Here is a 25,453-nt window from a genome sequence, read left to right as displayed (position 1 = left end):
AAAGTTGAATTTCTTGCTAAATATATTTTTTTTATCATGATTTTACAAAAAAATCTTATAGTTTTATAAGAAAAGTATCTGCTTACTACCATACATACCTATGTTAATAAAAAATTCACCTATTTTTCAGCAAAAAAAGGCATTTTATACGTTCACTAAAGACTTTGCCTAATCAAGTGTGAATTATATTCTTAAATTTGTTTAATCAAATTTCTGAAATCTTTTTAATCTCATATAAAATAATGCAAGAAAGTCACCAATGCCTGAAGAATCAACTTTTAGGAAATATGCATGTCCAAAACTAAAATTGTCGAGACTTTTAATGGACAATCTGTTTTGGATTTTGGTACAAAACCTTCCAGCACTGGAAGAATTGAATTCTAAGAAACACAAACCGTCACCAATTTTTGATTTTTACGAAATTGCGGAATTGCGTAAAACTCTAGTTGCAGAATTGCACAAAACTTGAGTTTCCCAAAAGCGCAAATTGTTGTTTTTTCGCGCAAAACTGAAGCACAAAGAAAGAAAAATTTTGCGTTTCGTTCCAAAAAAATTGCGCAAAAGTTTTGCGAATGGAAACCCTATCCATCATCATCGTCCTGGGCGGGATATTATCTAAATTAGGTGGTTTGTGTGATATGATTACAAATTGTTGTTGTGTATGCTCCCACCCTCTTCCTGGGCAGGATATTATCTAAATTAGTGGTTTGTGTGATATGATTACAAATTGTTGTCGTGTATGCTCCCCCTCTCGTCCTGGGTGGGATATTATCTAAATTAGGTAATTTGTGTGATATGATTACAAATTGTTGTTGTGTATGCTCCCCCCCCCCTCGTCCTGGGTGGGATATTATCTAAATTAGGTGGTTTGTGTGATATGAATACAAATTGTTGCTATGTATGCTCCTCATCTCGTCCTGGGGCGGGATATTATCTAGATTATGTGGTTTGTGTGATATGATTACAAATTGTTGCTGTGTATACTCACCCCCTTGTCCTGGGCGGGATATTATCTAAATCAGGTGGTTTGTGTGATATGATTACAAATTATTATGGTATGTGCCCCCCCCCTCGTACTGGGCTGGATATTATCTTAGTTAGGTGGTTTGTGTGATATGATTACAAATTGTTGTTGTGTATACTCCCCCCCCCCTCGTCCTGGGTGGGATATTATCTAAATTAGGTGGTTTGTGTGATATGANCCCCCCCCCCCTCGTCCTGTGGGGGATATTATCTAAATTAGATGGTTTGTGTGATATGATTACAAAATGTTGTTGTGTATACTCCCCCCCTCGTCCTGGGCGGGATATTATCTAAATTAGGTGGTTTGTGTGATATGATTACAAATTATTATGGTATGTGCCCACCCCCTCTTGTCCAGGGCGGGATATTATCTAAATTAGGTGGTGTGTGTGATATGATTACAAATTGTTGTTGTGTATGCTCCCCCCCTCGTCCTGGGCGGGATATTATCTAAATTAGGTGGTTTGTGTGATGTGAACTCACACAAGGAAGAGAAGTTGGTTTTATCTCAGTTGGTTAAGGAGTCCCGGACCAACATGTCGAGGTAACCTTTACAGGGTCTAGAAACGTAACTTTAAGTGACCTTTCGTTTATAGAGTTGTCCGATTGACAATGATACCCGGTTAAAACCTTTGTCTGATCATATATGAATTAGATATCCATGTTTATAAATTTGAAAACTGAATATTTTCAATTGTGGTTGATCTATAAAAGTGACTTGCGCAGGAAAACAATGTGGGATTTATCAGAATTAGACACTTCCGCATTATTGATGAGATACAGGTTTAAAGGAACCCCTGCCCAAATTTTAATAAAATCGGGAGGTGGTACGGTGGGACCCATAACTATGTGGAATAAGGAAACATTACAGTTAGACAAACTATATTTTTATTTCATGTTGTTATTAAGCAAATAGTTTTACCATCAGTTTGCAAGAAAATTAAATTATAAAATTAGTTCTGTGTACACTGCGCAATTTCTGTACTTTCGTTCATGTCTTTTGAACTGTTTAAAATCATAAATTGAGTCTAATAGAAAATATTCATATTCTTATAGGATATTCACCTTTCTGACAGAGCATATTATTTCAGGCCAATGTTTAAAGTATAAACAAATCTGAAATTACTTCTAAAAGATATCTCTGATTTATACCATAATTCTGTAATATAACCATTAAAGCTTCGTTGCTTGTAAAAACAGATTTTATCAATATATTTTGCAGAAATAGGTTATCTTTTGGTTAAAATTAATTTAATCTATATAATAAAACAAGACATTCGTATATATGTAAATATATATATATGTTGCCTATAGCCGGCTAAACGGCTTGACCGATTGAACTGAAATTTTGTGTGGACACTCAGGGGTGGCCGGGGGGTGTTCTAGGCTAAAAAAAAATCGAACATTTTTTTAAAAATTTTTTTTTCCCCCGGGCAACGGCGGGCCCTTCAGCTAGTTTAAATTAAACCAAAACAAATAATGTTAATTAGCAAATTTTCAGTTGATTGATTAATTCCTCTGTGTTAAATTCGATATTGACCCTGGCCATTTTTATTAGCTTAAAGTTAATTATCTCTAGAAAGGAATTGAGCCTTTGTCACAAACTCTTATTTTCTAATACCTATATCTTTGCAATCCAATTTCGTAGACGTTAGATATTTCAAACTCTGAATTCTGTTATATCAAGTAGCCTAAGTTTGAATCCACCATTAGGTTGCCAAGATATAATGATTAGAAAATTTGAGTTTGTGGCAAAAACTCAATTCCTTTGACTTTTGACTGTTATCTGATGGACCATGTTGTTTTCCGAAGTCCAATGGTTATTCTTCTGTTTGCCTTGGATTTTTCAAAACATGTTGAGAACCAGAGGCGTCCAAGTACACAGAGGGGGCTATTGCAATGGGGGATGAGCCCCCGCCCCCTACTCTGAATTGGCGAAATCTATGGTTTTTCAGGGCTTTAAAATTCCCCAATGTGAGCTAAGCCCCCACCTGGATAAAAAAAAATTTTTAAGCCCCCTCTTAATTAAACGATTTCTGTGTACGCCTCTGTTCGAAACTTTTCTTCATATTCTAAACTGAGTTTTATGTTTGCTGATAAACCTATTTTCAATAATGTTGATAAATTGTTTCAAGGTTTTAATTTTAATAGGATTTTATTTAAGATCGTTATTAATTGGTGGAGCAGTGTGCCTCTTTACATTAGCATGTGGAGAAGATCTGATGGAACTAGGAGAATTCGGTGAGAGCGTAGATGCAAGGATAAAAAGGTTTCCACAATTTTCACATTTTCCTGGAGGGGATTACTCCCCTGCACCCCCAGCTCCTTACTCACCTCAACCATATGCTCCTCCTAAATCCTACGAACCTACTTCGTACAGTCCTCCCGCTCCAGCTTATCATGAACCTGCTCCATACAATCCTCCCGCTCCAGCTTATCATGAACCCTCTCCGTACAGCCCTCCTAGTCCTGCATATCATGAACCAGCTCCATACAGTCCTCCCGCTCCAGCGTATCATGAACCTGCTCCATACAGTCCTGCCGCTCCAGCTTATCACGCACCTGCTCCATATGATGCCCCCGCTCCAGCACATCATGAACCTGCACCATATCACGCCCCTGTTCCAGCTTATCATGAACCTGCTCCATACCACGCCCCAGCTCCTGGATATCAGGAGCATGAACCCTATCATGATGAGCACCATGGAGTTCCCGGCGTTCCTTGCAAAGACTATCCCTGCTATGCTGAAGCACCATACACAAAGTTTACCTGTGCCAGTGTTCCATTCCAACCCGGGATGTATGCTGACCCAGAATCTGGGTGCCAGGTATTTATTTCTACATTCTATTCTATGTATATGTATATATGCACGCCAGTGTGTAGTACTTTTGTGCATTCTCTACAGTGCGCACTTAAAATGCGATACATGAAGGCCCAAATCCCGGTTTTCATATCCTTCATTAGTTATTGATATAAAAGCTCCATTAATGTTGTCACAGTGTCACTTAAGTATAGGGATGCAGGTATCGCTTTGTATTTTATTTCAGATATTCAAGGGTTTTTTTTACTTAAACTACATCTCGCAGAATTCAAATTTCAAGTTATGACTAATAAGAATCAGTTAAATTTCGCATTTTTAACAATTTGTTGTAGGCCTACCGAGTTTGCAACGATGGTAGGGATGGTCCAGCTGGAGCAGGATTTGTGTGCCCAAATGGAACCTTGTTTGACCAATACCAATTTGCTTGCGAATTCTGGCATAAGGTAAACTTTAAGAAAATAACTTTTTTCTAAACAAAATTTAGAGATAATTTTTTTTACTTAAATATATTTATTCTTGATTTGTTTAGGTTGATTGCAGCAAGGCTGTCTCTCTTTATGAACTTAACAAAGACCCATACAAGAATCCTTACTTAGATAAACCTAAGGAGGATCACCCCCACGCTCCCGCTCCATATGCGCCTGCTCCCCACCATCCTGCTCCTTATGCCCCCGCTCCCCATGCACCCGCTCCCTATGCACCCGCTCCCTATGCACCCGCTCCCTATGCCCCCGCTCCCTACCATTAAACACAAAGACTTATTTTTTGTTACAAAAGAAGTTTTGATGGTTTAACATTGACTTTTTGTTTTATATTAAAGTTTTATTGTTCATCCATTATTTGTTAATTAGTATTCGAAATAAATGTTTATCTATTAGGAGAGTGTTGAATTATTGACTAACATGGGACGCTTTGCACCAGTCTTCCTGATAAAAACAATAGTTTTTGTAGATTTTCAATTAAAAAAACGGATTTCAGTCTTTGCCACAAATTCAAATCTTATACGTTTATCTTCACAACTTGATAGTTTAAACCTTTTATAATTTAAAATTAAATTTTTTTTATATAGTATAATTCATTGTTTGAAATATAAAAGGTTTACAACATCGGATTGCAAAGATATGATTTAAAAAATTAGAGTGTGTGGCAAAAACTCATTTCATTTTGCGGATTTTTTAATATCAGTAGATGCCCAGCATTTCAGAAAAAATAGAACAGAAACTATAAATAAAAACAGAAAACTAAAAAAATATATTAAGATCGGTATAACTTATATTTATTAAATAAATTTATAAATGTTCCATATTATACATTATAAAATTTAATCATAAGTTGTAAAAAGTATACAAATTTCGGTATTTCGGTGTCCAAAGTTAAATTAAAAACATCTTGATGACTAGCATTTATATTTGGTACAGCTGCATTTGCAATATATTGTGCGTAGTTCCTCATTTTTAAACTTATGCTTCAATATTAAGCCTTTTAGTTAAACTGACATTCCAACTTATTTAGATGACCACTATAGGAAATATTCAAATGTTATATTTTGTATTATGGTGAGCTACTCTAGACAAAACTTGCAGGTACATAGTGAACTTTATGATACTGTCAAAAAGTGTTATTTTACATAATATCCTAATTTTGTTTTCTTGACTGTTCGTTTAGCACTTTATTTATTTCAAACAGGGTCAGAGGTCAAAATGTCGCCTTTGAATGTTTAATTAGTCAGACACTTTTCATTTCACCACCAGCACTAAACCTAAATTCTTCAATTTTGAAGTTTATGCTATGGATATCAAGTAGTTGAGGCTATTTGGTTTTCCAATTTTTAATATCTGTGTTATCAAAGAAAATTAAGTTTAAGAAATAAAAATGGAATTTGTATTTGACTCTTAAACTATTTCATCTATCTAGGAAACTCTATCCAACTTTAATTTGCATTTGACTCTTGATCAGTTTCATCTATCCAGGGAACCCCGCTCTATTCGAATTTAATTTGTATTGGACTCTTGAACTGTTTCATCTATCCAGGGAACCCCACTCTATTCAACTTTAATTTGTATTGGACTCTTGATCAGTTTCATCTATCCAGGGAACTCCGCTCACTCTATCCTCGTCTTTCAGGATGCCTCCTTCACAATCTGAAAGTTAAAAGGGGTTGCTGGAAGAAATTCTATCTTTCAATTGGTTTGTTTCAAATTCAGATTTTATCAAAATATATTGTTGAATATTGTGTAAGAAAAGAGGTAAGGACTAACGATTAGCTAGCGGAACTAGATCTGGTTATTTGAACAACTCCTCAGTGCACTCTTGGCCACACGAAAGCAGCATCCCTACCAAGTTTGACTACTTTGCCCTGACATCAGATTTGAAGTCACTGAGTGCGTTACACATTGATAAATTTACACATAGCTTTTTCTAATGAATATGTCCTACTAGTCCTACTACTTCTTGCTATTTGTTAAATTACAGTTTTAATATTTTACCTGGAAAAGGTCTAGTCAGTAAAATCTCAATTTTATCTCCCGCTGCTGCAATCAGTGGAACCGCTAGGCAGCAATCAAATTCAGTAGTCCTCGTTTGATTCAGCTGCAGGATACGATCAAACGGTTTTATCATCCCCGACACATCAGCTGGTCCTCCTTTCCGTATCCTATTCACAAATATACCCCGTTCGTATAGTCCATCGGATACGGAGAATCCAAAGTCCTCATATATTTGGTCCTTGAATAGGGTAACTCGTGTCACCTCCAGGGGAAGACTACTGCTATCTGAGTTCCGGCATCTTGACTGAGGAAGCAGGGTCACCACTGGCAGTTCACGCTTACCCTTGAAACTCACTTTAGACCTGCAACTGGAGTTTGTGTAAATAATTATACCTTTAAATGTCTATATTCAATATTGTGTTAATGAATATATATGATATAAACAAACAGTAAAAGTGAAACTTTCGATTCTAAATGTAGTGGAAACAAGTCAGCACTGCATGATTAGATCAGGAAGTGATTTTTATCAATTTTTGCTTTAATAAAATGAGATTTCGAGTCACAGGGTGACTATTTAAATTATCAGAGCTGTTTACTTCTTCGCCAAGGAATTAAGTCTGTCCCCCAAAATTTGATTTTCTCGTCCTTATTTCTTTGAATCCTCATGTCCAGGACCTTAGATATTTTTCTAAATATGGATTCTTCTAGATCAAACAATCTAAGTTTGAAATATCAAAGGTTTACACCATCAGTTTGTAAAGTTATAGAGATTTGAAATAACTATAATGCTTTTTTAAAATTTAAGGAGATTTGGAGAGGAAGATGTTTTATATTCTACTGTTACATGTTAATACAGCTTTGATCTGAAACTAGTGCTATTTTAAACCAAAACAACATAATTCAAAAATACTAACTATACCTATAATTTGATGTTGGTGATGGTATAGGGCTATACAGGTGACTTGAGCAAGGATTAACTGGTGCATAGATAGGGGAGGGGCATGGTCTAGGGGGGAGCCTAGAAAAATTGCATTGTTTAGACAATGAAAAGATACAATTAGATAAACGCCATATTGTTTTTTTTTTGTCCTTTTGATCTTAAAATACCTTATTATCTATATAATAAAACAAAATATTTGTATATATTTATGTTGCCTATAGCCGGCCAAACGGCTGGACCGATTGGGTTATATTTTTTTGTGGACACTCATGGGTGGCCGGAGGGTGTTATAGGCTAAAAAAAATCGGAATTTTCTTTTTTTCAACATTTTTTTCAAATTTTTTTTTCCATGGGCAACGCGCCGGGCCCTTCAGCTAGTATGAAATACAATTTACACTAAACATTCAAGACAAAAGATTGAATTTAACCTTCATATCGTTTTTTTTTGTTTGTTTTCTTTTTACGTTGTAAATTAAGTTTTATCCTTTCTGATTTTTATTTTCTTTTATATAAAACTAGGCTTTTAGGGCGCTTCGCGTCCATCTTTTATTTAAATTGTGAACATGTTGTTTTTGTTTACATTCTAAAACAAAGAAGAAAAAATTTTTGCGGATTTAAAAAAAAAAATTCGCGGATTTTCAAGAATTTAAATTTTTTATAAAATAAAAAACCTTTAAAACACATTTTTTAAATTTTTATCATTCATAAACCTACCCTGTGGTCACATGATGTCCCACAAAAAATTTGTGACCGATCGGTTCAGCCGTTTTGACGTTTATTGGATACAAACAAACAGACAGACAAGCCAAATTTATATATAGATGTTGAACACATACCTGAAACTTTTTGAATGGAATTCCCGTTCCGGGATTGAGACCATTCTGGTCAATTTTAGCTTAACAACATTCCCTGAGTTTTGTAATAATGGAACTGCTTCTGACAATTTGAGACCCTAAAATACAGGATGTCCCAAAAAACATGGGAATTCAGTGACGATCTCGATATCGTCTTTGTTATGAATTAGCTTTCTCAGTATGTATAACTATACTAAATCAAAGAATTATTTTAAAAGACGATATCGAATTCGTCACTGAATTCCCATGTTTATTGGGACACCCTGTACAATCAAAATATATTCAATTGTTAAAGAAGTGTCTATAGCAAATCTGTCAAAAGGAACTATTGAATATTGATATAATTTAAAGCCAAAAAGTTTTATGTCCATTGTGATCAGTATCCTTAAATCTTTGTCTAAGCAAAAAGACTGAAGAAATCATTGTTTTTCCGTGTTAAATTGACAGTATTTAATTGTGGTTACTCATTAGGTTTACACTTACAAAGTACTGTTTGTCTTCGTGCATGTAACTCTCTGTCTCAAGAGTCGCATGCATTACATAGATTACGCCGGAAACCAATTAAAAATGTGAATACCTACATTTTTAAAACTTTTCCCCTTATTTTCATCTGTAATCATAAACTTTCAAAAGCCTTGACTTTTCTAAAATCTTTTGTATACGGATTATTCTATCCTTAATCTTTCTACACATTTTTAAAGTTTAAATATTTGTGCAGCAAACAAGATTTCATGTTTATATTCAGTCCTAAAAGGATAAATTTAAGTTTTTATATGATTCTTAAAATCGTAAACTTAACTTTCTACAGTTTTTCATCAATTCTCATGTTCATCTTACACATTTTTTTTAAATGATTCAGGGTTACCCACAAAGTATTAGACTTAAGAGACGACTGTACGGAATTTATACTGTCTGTTTACTAACCTTTATGATTCTCTACAACTATAAACTTGCTTCTTTCTTCACGAAATAAAAAAATAATATTTAAGGCAGAAAATTTAACCTATGAATGGTCCATTTAAAGAGTTTCAGGTCGTCTGTACTTTCTCATTCTTTGTGGGTAGCCCTGTGTAATCAAATAATCCTTTCTTTTTTAAATTAAATTTACCTTAACATTAACACCATTTACTTCTATGAGCTCGTCCCGGATTTGAATTGCTTTGGTTGTTCTAGCCAACCCTCCCTCGGCCATACTGGAGATATAAATTGGGGACTGTTCACCTTTCTTCTAGAAAAATTTAATTAAAGGGACTGTTAAAGGACTTGAATTGCTTTGGTTGTTCTAGCCAACCCTCCCTCGGTCATACTGGAGAAATAAATAAGGAACTGTTAACCGAGGGAGGGATCGCTGCTCTTAGGGTTTTTGTATTTGTCACAGGGTTTTGGAGTGCTCCCAGGGTCTTGGAGTAAAATGTGAAAATTTATCCGGTCATTTATGAAAAGTCCTTTAAAAAGGGAACTTTAAAACCTAAAATTGAAAAAAGGGCTCTCCTACCCCTTTTTAACTGTCTTTGTTCAGATTTTTCCAAATTCAGAAAGTTGCAAAATTCCACTCGTATCGTAAAACATCTATTTAATTCCAAAAAAAATCATTCAAATATTACAACCTAAAATCATCGATAATTTTTCGACGCATTCGTATAGAGTGGGTATTTCATTATTTTTTGTTGCTTTATTTTTTATAAGATGCACTTAAAACGCCGATTAGATGGCCGCCAGGTGTCTCTGCTCTCGATGCTCTGAGTGGGAGAGATACTTAGCGGACAAAAAATCGTTTTAAGTGCATTGTACATAAAACAAATACAAATCCTAAGGGTCCCCCTGTTCTATCTAGTTCTATATATATATATAGTACCTGTTCATCTGTTGCTATAGTGATCCCTAAGGGTCCCCCTGTTCTATCAAGTTCTATATATATATAGTACCTGTTCATCTGTTGCTAAAGTGATCCCTAAGGGTCCCCCTGTTCTATCTAGTTCTCTATAAATATATATATATATATATAATATAGTACCTGTTCATCTGTTGCTAAACTGATCCCTAAGGGTCCCCCTGTTCTATCAAGTTCTATATATATAGTACCTGTTCATCTGTTGCTAAAGTGATCCCTAAGGGTCCCCCTGTTCTATCTAGTTCTATATATATATATGTAACAAATCTAGATGCTAATACTCTAACGATTACTTTACTCAAAGTCTAATGAGATCATATTTAACTAAATCTCTAGCCAAATCTTAAGGCTCTCTATCTCTAGCCAACACTCAAGGCTCTGTATACGTCCGTTCTAATCAACAAATGATATTCAACTAGTTTATTTATAAACAGGTAAAATGAAAAACTGACCGGGCTAGCCCGGCTGGGTCAATATACAAATAATTAAGATAGTAATATTATTAGTACAGATATCAAATTAGAATTGCACATCATTGTAGAATACACTTCATATATAGTACCTGTTCATCTGTTGCTCTAGTGATCCCTAAGGGTCCCCCTGTTCTATCTAGTTCTATATATAGTACCTGTTCATCTGTTGCTATAGTGATCCCTAAGGGTCCCCCTGTTCTATCAAGTTCCATATATATAGTACCTGTTCATCTGTTGCTAACGTAATCCCTAAGGGTCCCCCTGTTCTATCAAGTTCTACGGAAAAAGAAACAAACTTCTTCCGCTCACGTTCCTGCTGATTTCCCTGCATTAAAGAAAAAATTCAAGATTTTCAATGACGAACTTGGACTGTGCATGTATCTAGTAATAATGAAAATTATATTAATAATTATAATAAAAATAATAGTCATAATAATAATAATAATCATTATAACACAAAAATAATGATAATAATTATAATAATAATTATAATGAGAAAAATAATAATAATAGTAATAATAAGCATAGTTAATAAGTTTCATTTCACAACAATTTTTGAATTTTCAGAAATGAGATTTTTTTGGATAAAAGAATCGATATTTCGCTAAAGTTATATGATATATGATATATCTCGAAGTTTGTAAACTCTACCTGATAGTCCAGAATGCTCTTAATGTTTGCATGAGACATTTGTCTGGGTAGCCCATGGTGTTCCTGACTTCTTAAATCTGATCTATGTCGTCTTTGCATAGTAGAGAAACATGGAGAGGGTAGAGAGGCCCGTACACTTCCACCCCTGTACAGTGTACAAAATAAATATACAATCTTTGTAGATATAAATTTAGCTTGTCGGTGTGTTTTTTGTGCCCAGTGTGTGTGTATGTTCATAATCGGAAAGATATTGCTGTTTTTTTAAATCAATTAAATTACACAAAAAATTCGACACATTTTTGTTTTACAATTGCAAAGAAAAATATTGACTTTAAAAGCAATATTTTTACTAAAAGAGGGACGCTTAGCGCCCTGAAAGACACATCAAAAGACATCCCAAAATTAAGCAAGTTTTATATTGGTTTTAGAATTTAAGGCTACAGCCTGTTTTGATACTACTTCAATAGTGTATACCTGAATTTAGCATCAGCTCCAGGTAGAACCTCTAGCTGAAGAACCAGCCCTAAACGTATACCTGGATATAGCTCCAGGTAGAACCTCTAGCTGAAGAACCAGCCCTAAACGTATATCTGGATCTAGCTCCAGGTAGAACCTCTATCTGGAGAATCAGCCCTAAATGTATACCTGAATTTAGCATCAGCTCCAGGTTGAACCTCTAGCTGAAGAACCAGCCCTAAATGTATACCTGAATTTAGCATCAGCTCCAGGTTGAACCTCTAGCTGAAGAACCAGCCCTAAACGTATACCTGAATCTAGCTCCAGGTAGAACCTCTAGCTGGAGAACCAGCCCTAAATGTATACCTGGATCTAGCATGAGCTCCAGGTAGAACCTCTAGCTGGAGAACAAGCCCGGAGTTATCTCTAATCCATTGAGTTACATCATCAACACCCATCCTTGTCAAAGGTTGGCCACAAACTGACAGAAGGATATCTCCAACATGTAAAGCTCCGCATCTTAAAAGATACTGGAGAGTGTAGAACCAATTAAAAATATTTTGTGATAAAGAAACAAGAATAAAAGAATATAAAAGAATATATAATAATAAGAAAAAGTTTTGAGATCATTATTTTGAATTTCGAATTCAAAATTTCTTAATTGAAATTTATAAAGTACTTTACATAAAACGACATTTAAAAACTTATTTTTTTATTTATTTATTACAATATAGAAAGTTTTACATAACAATTGTTGATTTTTTAGATAGCTTAAATAAAGAAGTATAGCATCTTCATGGCTAGGAAACATTTTTAGTTTTTTTTATATAATCTTTCTATGCTATAGCACCTTTCTAAAAACAAAGTCAAGGGTTAAATTTCTTGAAATTTTTCAAATTTTAAATCTAAAGAAACAAGAGAAAGTGAACATCTCCGCAAAAAACATATTTACACTAATCACACATTTATACGGTTAAATAAATTCATATAATTCAAAAATGCGCGGAAAATACTTTTTATTGATAATAATTTACTCTCATAATTGAAAAAAGTAATTTATTAAAATTTGTCAAAACAAAATCTAGATAAAGTTTATGTTATATACCTGTCAGCTAAGCTTGCTTGCTTAATACTCTCAATAATTATTGCCTTTGTGTCCGGGCATCGGCTTAACCCTACTCCCAGCAAATCTTGCTGTTCCCGGGATATCTCCACAAGGATAGCACCTTGCTCCAGATAGCTCTAATAATATAACAAATATATCTCCATCAGGGAATAGGAAAAAAGGGAAAGGAAAAGGCGATGGTCTGGCATGAGCAAGCCAGTCGCACTGCTTAGCAGACGAATTCGGTATTCCATACACACACTCTTTTGGTACAGACACACAACATGACTTCAGTCAGGGAAATTGCAGAACAATGTCGTCGATTATAACTAAGCTTGAATAACGACTAGTTTATTGTAAACTTTAATCAAATTATATTCTTTGCATGAAAATTTGGCTTTTTAGTGTTGACTTAAATATGTAAATAATATATTACATGTATATTAAACTTTTTTTTAAGTAAACAATTAACAATAAACGAATGTACTCTCATAGACTGTACAAACACCGAAATTCTTATGTACTGTATATACCTACAGTACAAGCCTTCGGTTCGGTATTCCTTACACACACTGTTTTGGTACAGACACACACACATGACGTTATCAGGCCCTCTGATCTCCATCTATTCCTGGATACCCTGCTGGGATAATTTTCATTGAGAGATTAACGATTTATTCTCAACTTTAAAGTGCACACATTGGATATTGAGATCAAGTATTCCAGATTAAAGATACTCCACACAAAAGTTCCACACAAATGAAAACTTTTATTTCCTTATCCCTCATTCTGATTTAATAATTCAAAATATGATTTTTAGGTCAATAAGATTTCATCATTTGAAAATCAAATGTCTATTATAACAACATCCTGTTGCAAAAGGATTATATTATGTACATAGGGATTAGAAAATACATAAGGATTATATTAAGTACATAGGGATTAGAAAATACATAGAGATTAGAAAACACAAAAGGATTATATTAAGTACATAGGCATTAGAAAATACATAGGGATTAGAAAATACATAGGGATTATAAAGTACATAGGCATTAGAACAAGGGATTAGGAAAGACATAAGTATTAGAAAATTCATAGAGATTAGAAAATGCATAAGTATAAGAAAATACAAAGGGATTAGAAAATACATAGGGATTAGAAAATACATAGGCATTAGAAAATACATAAGTATTAGAAAATACATAGGGATTAGAAAATACATAAGGATTATAAAGTACGTAGAGATTAGAAATCAAAAAAGGATTATACAGTACATAGGCATTAGAAATACATAGGGATTAGAAAATACATAGAGTCTAGAAAATTCATACAGGTTAGAAAATACATAGGGATTAGAAAACACATAGGATGAAGACCCTGTTACTGCATTTTCTAAATTTTCTAGCACTTTAGATAATATTTATGAAGATAGTTTTCCATTAATAGAGTCAAAACCAAACAAAAATAAAAACCCCATCAACCCTTGGTTTACATCTGCTTTGCTAGTGTCTTAAAAAAAAAAATATACTATTTAAGAAAAAACTGTTAAATCCAAATCCTATAAATATATCTGCTTTCAGAAAATACAACACTGTTTATCGTTCTTTCATATAAAAGGCCAAAGTTAGTTATTTTTACTCAAAGTTTCAAGAATATTCAAAAGATATAAAAAAACCTGGACCTTACTTAATTCTATAATTTCCTTTAAGAAAGAAAGTCATTCAGTTCCTGATATTTTTGCTGATAACAATCAAACTTTTGTAGGATCTAGTGACATTGCAGAAGGTTCTAATGATTTTTTTTGTCAACGTGGGACCTAGACTGTCTAGTTACATTCCGGAATCTAATGCCACTTTTGAAACGTATTTAAATGAGTCCTAAAATGAAAATTTAGTTTTTGCAAATATTACACCGGAAATATTTTTAGAAACAGTAAGTAAGCTAAAACCCAAGAAAAGCTCAGGAAAAGACAATATTTCTACTAAACTACTGAAGGAGATTATTGATTGTATCGATTATCCTATAGCACATTTATTTAATCTTTCTTTCAAAACAGGATACATCCCTAGCGAGTATAAATGTGCAAAAATTATTCCCAAAAAGATAAGTTTAATAATTACAGACCTATAAGTTTTCTTCCGGCTTTGAGTAAGCTACTTGAAAAAATTGCTGCAATACAAATGTTCAGATATCTTAATAAGTTTAACATCTTTTACGAGCACCAATATGGATTTAGACCTAAGCATAACACAAATCAACCACTTTTTCACTTAATGAATAAAATCTATGAAAACCTTAATAAATCTAAACCAGAATTTACTCTTGGAATATTCCTAGACTTGAAGAAAGCTTTTGATTGCTGTGATTTAACATACTTTAAAAAAAAACTAAATCATTATGGTTTCAAAAACGTGGTCAACTCATGGTTTAAAAATTATCTTGTTAATAAAACTCAATATGTATGTATAAATGGAGCTTTTTCAACAGAAAGAATTATAACATGTGGTGTTCCTCAAGGAAGTGTTCTGCTGTTTCTGCTTTATATAAACGATTTGCCCCTAGCAACATCTTTTTTTATCAGCCTCTTTGCAGATGATACTAGTTTTTTAAAGTCATCTCCTGACATTGCAACCCTAATACTTGATGCAAACACTGAACTGAAGAAAAACAGCAAAATGGTTTCAAGCAAATCGTTTGTCACTAAATGTCTCCAAAACAAAGTATATAGTATTTAGAAATAGAAATATGCACTTTGATCCCAACAGTTGTAATATATCAATAGAAAATGAGATACTTTAAAGGATTGGTAATGACTGTGTGAACAAATATTTCAAATTTGTTAGACTTAAACTGGACGAATTTTTAAACTGGGATTTTCAAATTGAAAATACATAGGGATTATAAAATACATAGGGATTAGAAAACACATAGGGATTAGAAAATACATAGGGATTAGAAAATACATAGGGATTTGAAAACACATAAGTATTAGAAAATACATAGGGATTTGAAAACACATAAGTATTAGAAAATACATAAGTATTAGAAAATACATAAGGATTATAAAGTACATAGGCATTAGAAAATACATAGGGATTTGAAAACACATAAGTATTAGAAAATACATAAAACCACGGTAATGTTTTAAGCTTGGATTAACATTTATAAATTGATTAGGTTGGCTTTTTTAAGGCAAAGCTGGGTTACTAAGTTAGTTTTTTTTTTTAATTCCGAACCTGTTTTCTAAATTCCGAACCTGTTTTCTAAATTCCGAACCTGTTTTCTAAATTCCGAACCTGTTTTGCGACATCGTATTCTAGAGTAAAGACGGTTTCCCCCTCCTCCTGGTACATTAAACTCTGTAGTTCTGCCAGCTTTACGCCAACCAAACTCTTTCCATTGAGAGCTAGTATCCGGTCCCCGGGTCGTATTGTCCCCTCAGCCTGAGCAGGTCCACACTGCAAACAAGTCCATTTTTAAAGTTTTCTCCGTAAATTGCTTTACATCGAGTAAATATCTTTAGATCATGCTTTGCCAGGTAAAAACTATTCAAAAACAGAAAAGATTCTGAATATGATGGTTAGTGGAGAGAATACATTTTTATATTTAAACCAAAACATTAAGTCGGGTCAGAAGCATTTGGAAATATAATTTTATTCTAGTCTTCCATTATTTTCATTCAGTTTACAAGCAAACATGCTGAACAACCCCAAGAGGGGAGAAATGTGTGGGGTTGCAATGATACTTATTTATATCCTTAAATCTGCACTGTGAAAAGGTTTTCTGTATATGTATAAAAATGTTAGGTTAATCTGTATCAGAAATGTTCATTATGTCCTTACAATAAGACAGACCATGGAGCAATATTCCCGACAATAGAAATAGGAGTACTAAATGAACCTTGAGTATTATAACTAATTCAAATTTTTTTCAGAATGTCTGAAAGAACAAACTAGCTTTGGTGATTAAATTAGATCATAAAACAAGAAAGTTTGAAATTTATTAATAGCGATAACGTGAGGAAATAGTAGAACTGGCTGACGGTTAATTAAACTAGTTGTCTCCAAATAGATTATCAAGTACAATAGAGAAATAGACCAATTATACACGACGTCACAAGTGTTAAATATATCAAGAAAAACTAATTTTCTGACATTAGTTGACATGTTTTCCAAGATTAAATAAAAAAAGTTTAAAAACAGAAAATAAAGAACACATAAAATTACACTTATTTTACTGTAAGATAAGCACTTTATTCTAAAATTATCACTATTATTAATAATTTTGTTGGACACAAAAACTAAGTTGACACTGGTGACGTCAGAATACAGTTGTACTGAGAGTGTACAAATTGTAAGAAGCCATCTATTGTACTAGAATATATTTGGTTGTCTCTCGTTAATAATTTTTGGGCACATTTTAAAGAAAAGTTTTGCTTTTAAATTTATTCATTTCGTGAAAATTATGTTTGTTTCCAGCTTAGGTTTTGCAATGAAAATAAGATTTTTTTGAAGAAATAATTAACATTTTGCTATTAGTTTGCCAGTTTAGTTGAATAAATCGTGTGTTAACTATTTCTTAAATAATGTTCTAGTTTTTTTAAACTCTTTTTGCTGTCAACTTTTCCTTAATTATTTCAATGAATCGGTAAGGAGTCCCCTTCTCCAATGGCACTACCTGATCTACAAATACAACTGTGAAGGGACGACATCTTGCTGAAATCTCGTGAGCGCCTCCACGAACAACAAATCCAAAACTTCCATTCTCTTTACGTAATGTTATCTAAACATTAACACTTTACAAATGGTTTCAAAATGTAAAAAATTACTAAACAAATCTTACAGCATTAAAATAGTTTTATATTTAAACATTTAAAATCATATCTAAATATTAAAAATAAATAATTCCATAAGAAACGTAATCAAAACTTTTAAAATGTTACCTAAAAATTAAAAAGGTATTTGAATATTGAAAATGTGATTGCTTTTTTAAAATGTTTCAAATACCGATATTTAATAATCAACAGGAAACATATACGAAAAAATTGTAGATTTAAAACTTTATAGGCTCACAGCAGTCCTATACCAGCCAAGGGGGGGGGGGTGCAATGGGTCAGGTGCACCCCCTTACTCCTAAAATGGATGGTGCAACGACAAATTTGCCCCCCACCCCCCTTTTAATTGAGTTTCTTGGTATAATCTTCTCTTGAAAAATTGACAAATTACTATTTAAAGTTTTAAAAAATTGTTATCATTCGGTATACCATGTATAGTGTATGTATATAGCGTCAGAACAAATTGTTAATTAAAGCTGTTCCCTTTCTAGACCAACCAAATTTAACCTTTTTAAAAAAAAATTGTCCCGAGGTAAGATTTTTCTTTCGCATATGTCGCTATACATACATATATACAATGTAAAAAATATGTTCCAGTGTGTATCAACAGTTAATTTTTTTAATTTTGCAAAAACATTACCTTCAATGTATTGTCCAGACAATTAAAAATTAGTGAACGTGAGTAGAAATATCAAAATTATCAATATTTTCATTTAACAAATATTGTAAAATTTTAGTTCAAAACTAAATTATAAATATTTTTACCATACAAAACATCAAATTCAGGGGAAAATCAAATTTTCACTGTCACATTAATTTCAAGGTAAATTACTAATGTTGTTGAAAAATTTGAAAATAATCTACATAGCATAAAAGTTAAGCTAAAATTACCAATTTCATACCAAAATTACAAAAAAATTTTTATGCAGGGGCTCTTCCCCCTTCAACCCCCGCCTCCTTTACTACGTTTCACCCACACACAACACCTCTCTTTGCTCCCCCCCTTTGTAAAATTCTGGCTAACCAGCTACCCAGAACTTCGGAGGGATAGGAAAAATAAAAAAGTCTTTTTTAGAATTTTTCATTGGGGTTTGCATACCATTAAACCTAAATTTCAGCAATAGTAAAAATTAATAAATAGCCATAAAATATGCGGGAACAGTTTTAAAGAGTTCTTTATTTATTAATTTTAATAAACTAAATATCCATTATCAGTAGGTTTAGAAGACGACATATCCGAAGTTCTGGGTTAGACTGTTTGTAAATCAGTAATTTAAAACATACCAAGCAAAGTTAAACGGACTTTATCAGCTAATGTTAAAAATGCATCAAAACTGGTTTTATTTTTTAAAAATGCACTAAACAAATCTAGAAAATTCAAAAATAATATTTATGAAATCCACAAGAAATCCACAAACCTGGATGACCCTTGGTCGTGTTCTCGAAGAAGGACAAAGAGGTGGAAGCCTGTATTTTACTTCAAGCTGAACCTTATCAGCTGTGTCAAGCATTTCAACTAAACATGGAGAAAGGATATGAATGGAAGGTTTACCACAAACATGACGTTTGGAGGACGACTTAAATGTCGTCTTTGATCTTTGAAATTATCTTAGTCGTGGCATTTACAAAATGTGGTCTGCCTTTCTTGTGCTTTTAATATTACCAGATATATTAAGAATTTCCTTCAAACTTTAATTCATGAAAAAACAAAATTTTGAAATCTGGTAATTACCAGAGAAAATGTGATTTTAAATTTAAGAATTTTACTTCTAAAATTAGGTTAACAAATGAATGCATTTTTCCCTTTCTACCAATTCTGGATTTACAGTCAAATTGAAAATGAAAAACAAGTATATTTCAAGAATTGTTTAAAGGTTTTAAATAAACTGATGGAATATTTACATCGGCAGTCTCTGATACTATTATTTACCAATTTGATGCTGCATCATGTTAGAGCACTCTTTCCCGTTTAGATTGAGCATAATATCTCCAGCACAAAGTACATTACTTCTCTGAGCCCAGGAACCAGGAACTAAATCTGCTATCCTGGGTTTCAGTCCTGTATCCTTTCCACCAGTCACTAGAACATACATATATAGATATATAAGCCAGGAACTGGATCTGCTATCCTTTGTTTCAGTCCTGTATCCTTCCCACCAGTCACAAGAACATACATATAGATATATAAACCAGGAACTGGATATGCTATCCTGGGTTTCAGTCCTGTATCCTCCCCACTAGTCACTTGAACATATATATATAGATATATAAACCAGGAACTGGATATGCTATCCTGGGTTTCAGTCCTGTATCCTCCCCACCAGTCACTTGAACATATATATATAGATATATAAACCAGGAACTGGAGCTGCTATCCTTGGTTTCAGTCCTGTATCCTTCCCATCTGTCAATAGAACATATATATATAGATATATAAACCAGGAACTGGATCTGCTATCATTGGTTTCAGTCCTGTATCCTTCCCATCAGTCACTAGAACATATATATAGATATATAAGCCAGGAACTGGATATGCTATCCTGGGTTTCAGTCCTGTATCCTTCCCACCAGTCACTAGAACATATATATAGATATATAAACCAGGAACTGGATATGCTATCCTGGGTTTCAGTCCTGTATCCTTCCCACCAGTCACTAGAACATATATATAGATATATAAACCAGGAACTGGATAAGCTATCCTGGGTTTCAGTCCTGTATACTTCCCACCAGTCACTAGAACATATATATAGATATATAAGCCAGGAACTGGATATGCTATCCTGGGTTTCACTCCTGTATCCATCCCACCAGTCAATAGATACATACATACATACATAGATACATTTGAAAGGGGGAATAGGCTTAAACCTGAAAATCTCAGGAGTTGATTGAGACCTGTTACAGAGTTCTATCTGATTTTCCTGTCTCGAGAAAATGATATTAAACTGTGTCAAAATTATACAAAAACGCATATATGTAAAATTTTGTATAAGAGTTAAACAGATCATATTCAACAAATACGCAACCAATCTGGTAACGACGATAACCCGGAGGAGCCTGAAAATCTTAGGTTTGCTTCTATTATTTTTTAAATTTAATAATTTCCCCTTTTTAATAGATATGATTAAAAATATTATATATACGTTCGGACACATGACTAGAACCCCAACCAATAGCAATAAAGTATTATTGTCACATGTCTCTGTCTGTATCACATGACCAGTATACTGCACTACCATTGGAGGGATTCTGTTTATTTTGTCAATTTCTCGAGACAGGAACATCAGATAGATGTCATATAGGTATCGTTCAACTCCTGGGATCTCAGGTTTCAGCCAATATCCCATTTCATTTTTCCTTTACAGTCCCTTTAAACAACAATTATTTGCCTACCAATGACTCCAAGATGTGTTCCAGCTCGCTTAATGAGCTCCACAAAAGTAATTCCAAATGCATCTTCTGATAAACTCGAATTTGAACCTTTCAAAGAGGAACTTCGCCTTCGTGTGGGAACACTGAACATCAAAAACAGTTAAGAAATAATTAAATATTGAAAAGTAAAATTTATCTTAAAAAAGTGATCAGTGATTAATTTTTGTTTGAAATTTTAAAATACCTATCTAAATTAATTTGATCTCGTTGAAAAGCCAAAATATAAAATACACTAAATTAACCTTTTTTAAATCTATATTGTATGTATTTTATAAATAGTAAAGAAACTTATTTCTTCCTAAAAATCTAATCTTCCAATTGCAACTTTGATGTTGACTTATACTTGTTCTGAGCTGAAAACTTTCGAATTTTGGAAATCGAGATCAATGCTTCTTAAACTCCATTTTTTTGTTCTTAAAATTAACATAAGATTCTCTTTCGAATGGTATATACTTTGGAGAAAAAAACTCAGCGGGAGCGGTTGAATGAGAGGTTGAGATCTAGCCTTGACTCTACGCAGTTCAGAATAAGAAATGCGCCTTTTTCTCAAACTTAAAATTTGTTCAATCAATAAATTCGTGCTTTTTTGCTTTCATATTTTTATTCACTTTTTAAAACTTTTTTAGTAGTTAAACACAATTTTTTGCTTTTAACCGCTGGGTTAAAGATTTTTCAGCAACTTTTTTCCTTTTAACTACTTGCACTGGGTTGCTTTTAACCACCATGGAAAATAATTTTTTCATGAAAGATGACTTCTTTCCACCACAGGTTTTAAGATTTTTTCGGCAACTTTTTTGCTTTCAACCGCTAGGTTCAGGATTTTTCAGCAACTTTTTTGCTTTAAACCTCTGGGATGCTTTTATACGCTGAAACAGTTTTTATTAAAAATAGTTTTCTTTTAAAAACCGGTGCTAAGATTTTTCAGTACCTTTTTTCTTTCAACCGCTGGTTTTAAGATTTTCAGCAACTTGTTTGCTTTCGCCCGCTGGGTTTAAGATTTTTCCGCAACTTTTTTGCTTTCAACCGCTGGGTTGCTTTCACCACTGGAAAACAGTTTTTTATAAAAAATGTTTTCTTTTCACAACTGGTTTTAAGATTTTTCAGCAACTTTTTGCTTTCAACAAAAGTTGCTGAAAATTCTTAAAATCAGCGGTTGAAAGTTAAAAAGTAGCTGAAAAATCTTTAAACAAGCGGTTGTAAGCAAAAAGTTGCTGAAAAATCTTTAAACCAGCGGTTGAAATCAAAAAAGTTGCTGAAAAATCTGATAACAGTTGAAAGCAAGAAAACTGCTGAAAATTTTAAAAACAGCGGTTGAAAGTAAAAAAGTTCTGCAAAATCTGAAAACCGGTGGTTACAAGCATAAAAATTTGCCGAAAAATCTGAAAACCAGCGGTGGAAATCAAAACAGTTGCTGAAAAATCTGAAAACAGTTGAAAGCAAAAAAGTTGCTGAAAAATCTGAAAACCAGCGGTTGAAAGCAAAAAAAATGCTAAAAAATCTGAAAACGTTATTCATGAAAAATTATATTTCATTTGTTGAAAAAGTGGGATTTAGCGGTTGAACAAATTGTAAATTTCTTCTTAATTTCTTATGCTGAACTGTGTAGAGTCTAGGCTAGATCTCAACCGCTCGTTCAACCGCTCCCGCTAGGTTTTTTTTATCAAAAGTATATAGCATTCGATTATTTCAAGGTTTAGTTTTATCCCGGAAAATTTCTCAAATTTAACCAATCAGAGTGGTGCATGCCAAAAGGCGGGAAATTTTAAATTAGAGAACTCTCATTAAATAGAATCCAGAGTAGGGGAATCCAGAGTAGGGGAATCCAGAGTAGGGGAATCCAGAGTAGGGGAATCCAGAGTAGGGGAATCCAGAGTAGGGGAACCCAGAGTAGGGGAATCCAGAGAAGGGGAATCCAGAGTAGGGGAATCCAGAGTAGGGGGATCCAGAGTAGGGGAATCCAGAGTAGGGCAATCCAGAGTAGGGCAATCCAGAGTGGGTTCTAAAGAGAATTTGAAATATCTATCAAATATTTTTCTACAAACCTTGAAGATTCCGGCCTGTTACAACTTCCACTTCTTCTATCACGTCTTTCTAAAGTATATAATTTAGTTGTTGGTATTAAAGATACTTTAAGCATAATTTCAAGTGACCCTCCATGCAAAGAGTTGAAGTAGCGTCGTTTTCAGTATTCAGTATTCAGTATTCAATATTCAGTATTTAGTATTCAGTATTCAATATACAGTATTCAGTATTCAATATTCAATATTCAGTATTCATATTATATCTAGATACAGTCCCTTTAATATATAGCTACAGTCCCTTTAATTATATCTAGCTACACTACAGTCCCTGTAATTAAGTCTAGCTACAGTCCCTTTAATTATATCTAGCTACAGTCCCTTTAATTATATCTAACTACAGTCCCTTTAATTATATCTAACTACAGTCCCCTTAATGTTATCTAACTACAGTCCCTTTAATTATATCTAACTAGAGTCCCTTTAATTATATCTAGCTACAGTCCCTTTAATTATACCTAGCTACAGTTCCTTTAATTATAAATAACTACAGTCCCTTTAATTATATCTAGCTACAGTCCCTTTAATCAAATCTAACTACAGTCCCTTTAATTATATCCAGCTACAGTCCCTTTATTTATATCTAGCTACAGTCCCTTTAATTATATCTAGCTACAGTCCCTTTAACTATATCTAGCTACAGTCCCTTTAGTTATATCTAACTACAGCCCCTTTAATTATATCTAGCTTCAGTCCCTTTAATTATATCTAGTTACAGTACAGTCCCTTTAATTATATCTAGCTAAAGTCCCTTTAATTATATTTAGCTACAGTCCCTTTAATTATATCTAGCTACAGTACAGTCCCTTTAATTATATCTAGCTACAGTCCCTTTAATAATATCTAGCTACAGTCCCAATAATTATATCTAGCTACACTACAGTCCCTTTAATTATATCTATCTACACTACAGTCCCTTTAATTATATCTAACTACAGTCCCTTTAATTATATCTAGCTGCAGTCCATTTCATTATATCTAGCTACAGTCCCTTTAATTATATCTAGCTACAGTCCCTTTAATTATACCTAGCTACAGTTCCTTTAATTATAACTAACTACAGTCCCTTTCATTATATCTAGCTACAGTACCTTTAATTATATCTAACTACAGTCCCCTTAATGTTATCTAACTACAGTCCCCTTAATTATATCTAGATACAGTCCCTTTAATATATAGCTAAAGTCCCTTTAATTATATCTAGCTACACTACAGTCCCTGTAATTAAGTCTAGCTACAGTACCTTTAATTATATCTAGCTACAGTACAGTCCCTTTAATTATATCTTGCTACAATCCCTTTAATTAAATCTAGCTACACTCCCTTTAATTATATCTAACTACAGTCCCTTTAATTTTTTTCTTAAGCAAACTATATTTACCAATAGTATTTGTGGAGCCTGTGCCCGGTATAAAATTTCTCCAAAACTTCATGTTTTTGTGTTTTTAAACTGTTTTGAAACTTTGAAACTAGGTCGATTAGATGTTATCACTAGTGAGAATATTTTTCCCCTTTCTCACAGTATTTCAGCTGTATCACTATATTTCCTAGATTCTGTATTTTCATCCAATTTATAGACTTTTCCGACATTTTACAAATCTTTCGCCTAATTCATGGACATACATAAACAATGGTTTAAGCCACCATGTTATTTGCTTTGTTACACAAAACTAATTATTTTGAATAAATTAGTTGTTAACGTTGATATGTTGATATTAATGTATCAAATCGAAAAATTATTCACTTTTCCTCAATGGATGTTGCTAACTTTATGAATTATTACTAAAGGAAGTAATAGTTATGTATATTCCCCGTACACCAGTTCTGAATATACTAGATATAAATAGATTTGACTCTAGCTAGGCGGTCAGACTGGGACACCTGGATATACACACATACATAGCAGAGAGAGAGAGAGAGAGAGAGAGAGATTAGACACCATGTATGACGAACATAGGAATTGGACGAATTGATTATACCAATTATTTCATTCTTTTTTTAATAGATATTTTATTCATTTCCAATTTTTTTATTGTAAATTTCAAAAAGGAAAATTGGAAAAACCCACCTGTAAGCGGTGTGAGATTAAAATCAAAATAATCAAAAAAAAAACTTTTTTCGGTCGTAAAAGATTTTTAAGAAAGTATCATTAAAAAAATTGTATGACTAATATAAAAGTTTTCTTTCAGAAAATACCTGGTTTTTCTAGTATTAAGTGCGTATTTTGGCGTTAAAGATTGGAGATAATCTATAAATATGATATGCGACACTAGGTTTGACTAGTTTGTATAGTAAGTGAAGTTTATTTCTTTTTAGATCGATATTTTAGCATGTTTAAAGCATATTTTTATCTACATTCAATTTAGCTTTTTGCAACACTCCACCCAGTATATAAATGATTATCA

The 25,453-nt window shown here is 33.1% G+C and overlaps 2 protein-coding genes across 4 annotated transcripts; one reads left to right on the top strand and one right to left on the bottom strand.

The window, feature by feature from the left end:
- Positions 1-1,502: 1,502 nt before the first annotated feature.
- On the top strand, positions 1,503-4,725 carry LOC111715521 (vegetative cell wall protein gp1). Its single transcript, XM_023490858.1, has 4 exons — positions 1,503-1,567; positions 3,188-3,851; positions 4,178-4,288; positions 4,375-4,725. The coding sequence occupies exons 1-4, from the start codon at positions 1,560-1,562 to the stop codon at positions 4,591-4,593; spliced, it is 1,002 nt and encodes a 333-aa protein (XP_023346626.1). The 5' UTR covers positions 1,503-1,559; the 3' UTR covers positions 4,594-4,725.
- Positions 4,726-5,120: 395 nt separating this feature from the next.
- On the bottom strand, positions 5,121-24,902 carry LOC111715520 (glutamate receptor-interacting protein 2). 3 transcript variants are annotated; one of them, XM_023490855.1, is made up of 16 exons: positions 24,430-24,902; positions 23,013-23,061; positions 20,932-21,053; positions 19,466-19,615; positions 18,954-19,051; positions 17,379-17,483; positions 15,998-16,159; positions 12,702-12,838; positions 11,963-12,115; positions 11,141-11,285; positions 10,713-10,814; positions 9,234-9,353; positions 8,108-8,223; positions 7,251-7,349; positions 6,332-6,699; positions 5,121-5,986 (listed from the first exon to the last, which is right to left on the bottom strand). In XM_023490855.1, exons 1-16 carry the CDS (start codon positions 24,479-24,481, stop codon positions 5,898-5,900), a joined length of 2,067 nt encoding a protein of 688 aa, XP_023346623.1. In that variant the 5' UTR covers positions 24,482-24,902; the 3' UTR covers positions 5,121-5,897. The 3 variants fall into 3 exon arrangements, with proteins under 3 accessions (XP_023346623.1, XP_023346625.1, XP_023346624.1); XM_023490857.1 differs by having other exon boundaries at positions 6,332-6,693; XM_023490856.1 differs by having other exon boundaries at positions 9,234-9,350.
- Positions 24,903-25,453: the final 551 nt, after the last annotated feature.

The sequence above is a fragment of the Eurytemora carolleeae genome, unplaced genomic scaffold, assembly GCF_000591075.1.
Source record: "Eurytemora carolleeae unplaced genomic scaffold, Eaff_2.0 scaffold1806, whole genome shotgun sequence".
Taxonomy (NCBI): domain Eukaryota; kingdom Metazoa; phylum Arthropoda; class Copepoda; order Calanoida; family Temoridae; genus Eurytemora; species Eurytemora carolleeae.
Note: the sequence above shows the minus strand (reverse complement) of the source record. Positions and strands in the feature narration are given on the sequence as shown.

Bases quoted from the DNA above. Each gene is read 5' to 3' on its own strand.
- LOC111715520 (XM_023490855.1), bottom strand. From the start codon at position 24,481: ATGAAGTTTTGGAGAAATTTTATACCGGGCACAGGCTCCACAAATACT. The intron at 16,160-17,378 runs GTAGTGCCATTG...ACTTGTTTGCAG, and splicing joins CAGTTGTATTTGTAGATCAG to TGTGGACCTGCTCAGGCTGA. The intron at 9,354-10,712 runs GTACTATATATA...AAATTTTTCTAG, and splicing joins CGTTAGCAACAGATGAACAG to AAGAAAGGTGAACAGTCCCC.
- LOC111715521 (XM_023490858.1), top strand. The intron at 3,852-4,177 runs GTATTTATTTCT...AATTTGTTGTAG, and splicing joins ACCCAGAATCTGGGTGCCAG to GCCTACCGAGTTTGCAACGA. The intron at 4,289-4,374 runs GTAAACTTTAAG...TGATTTGTTTAG, and splicing joins CTTGCGAATTCTGGCATAAG to GTTGATTGCAGCAAGGCTGT.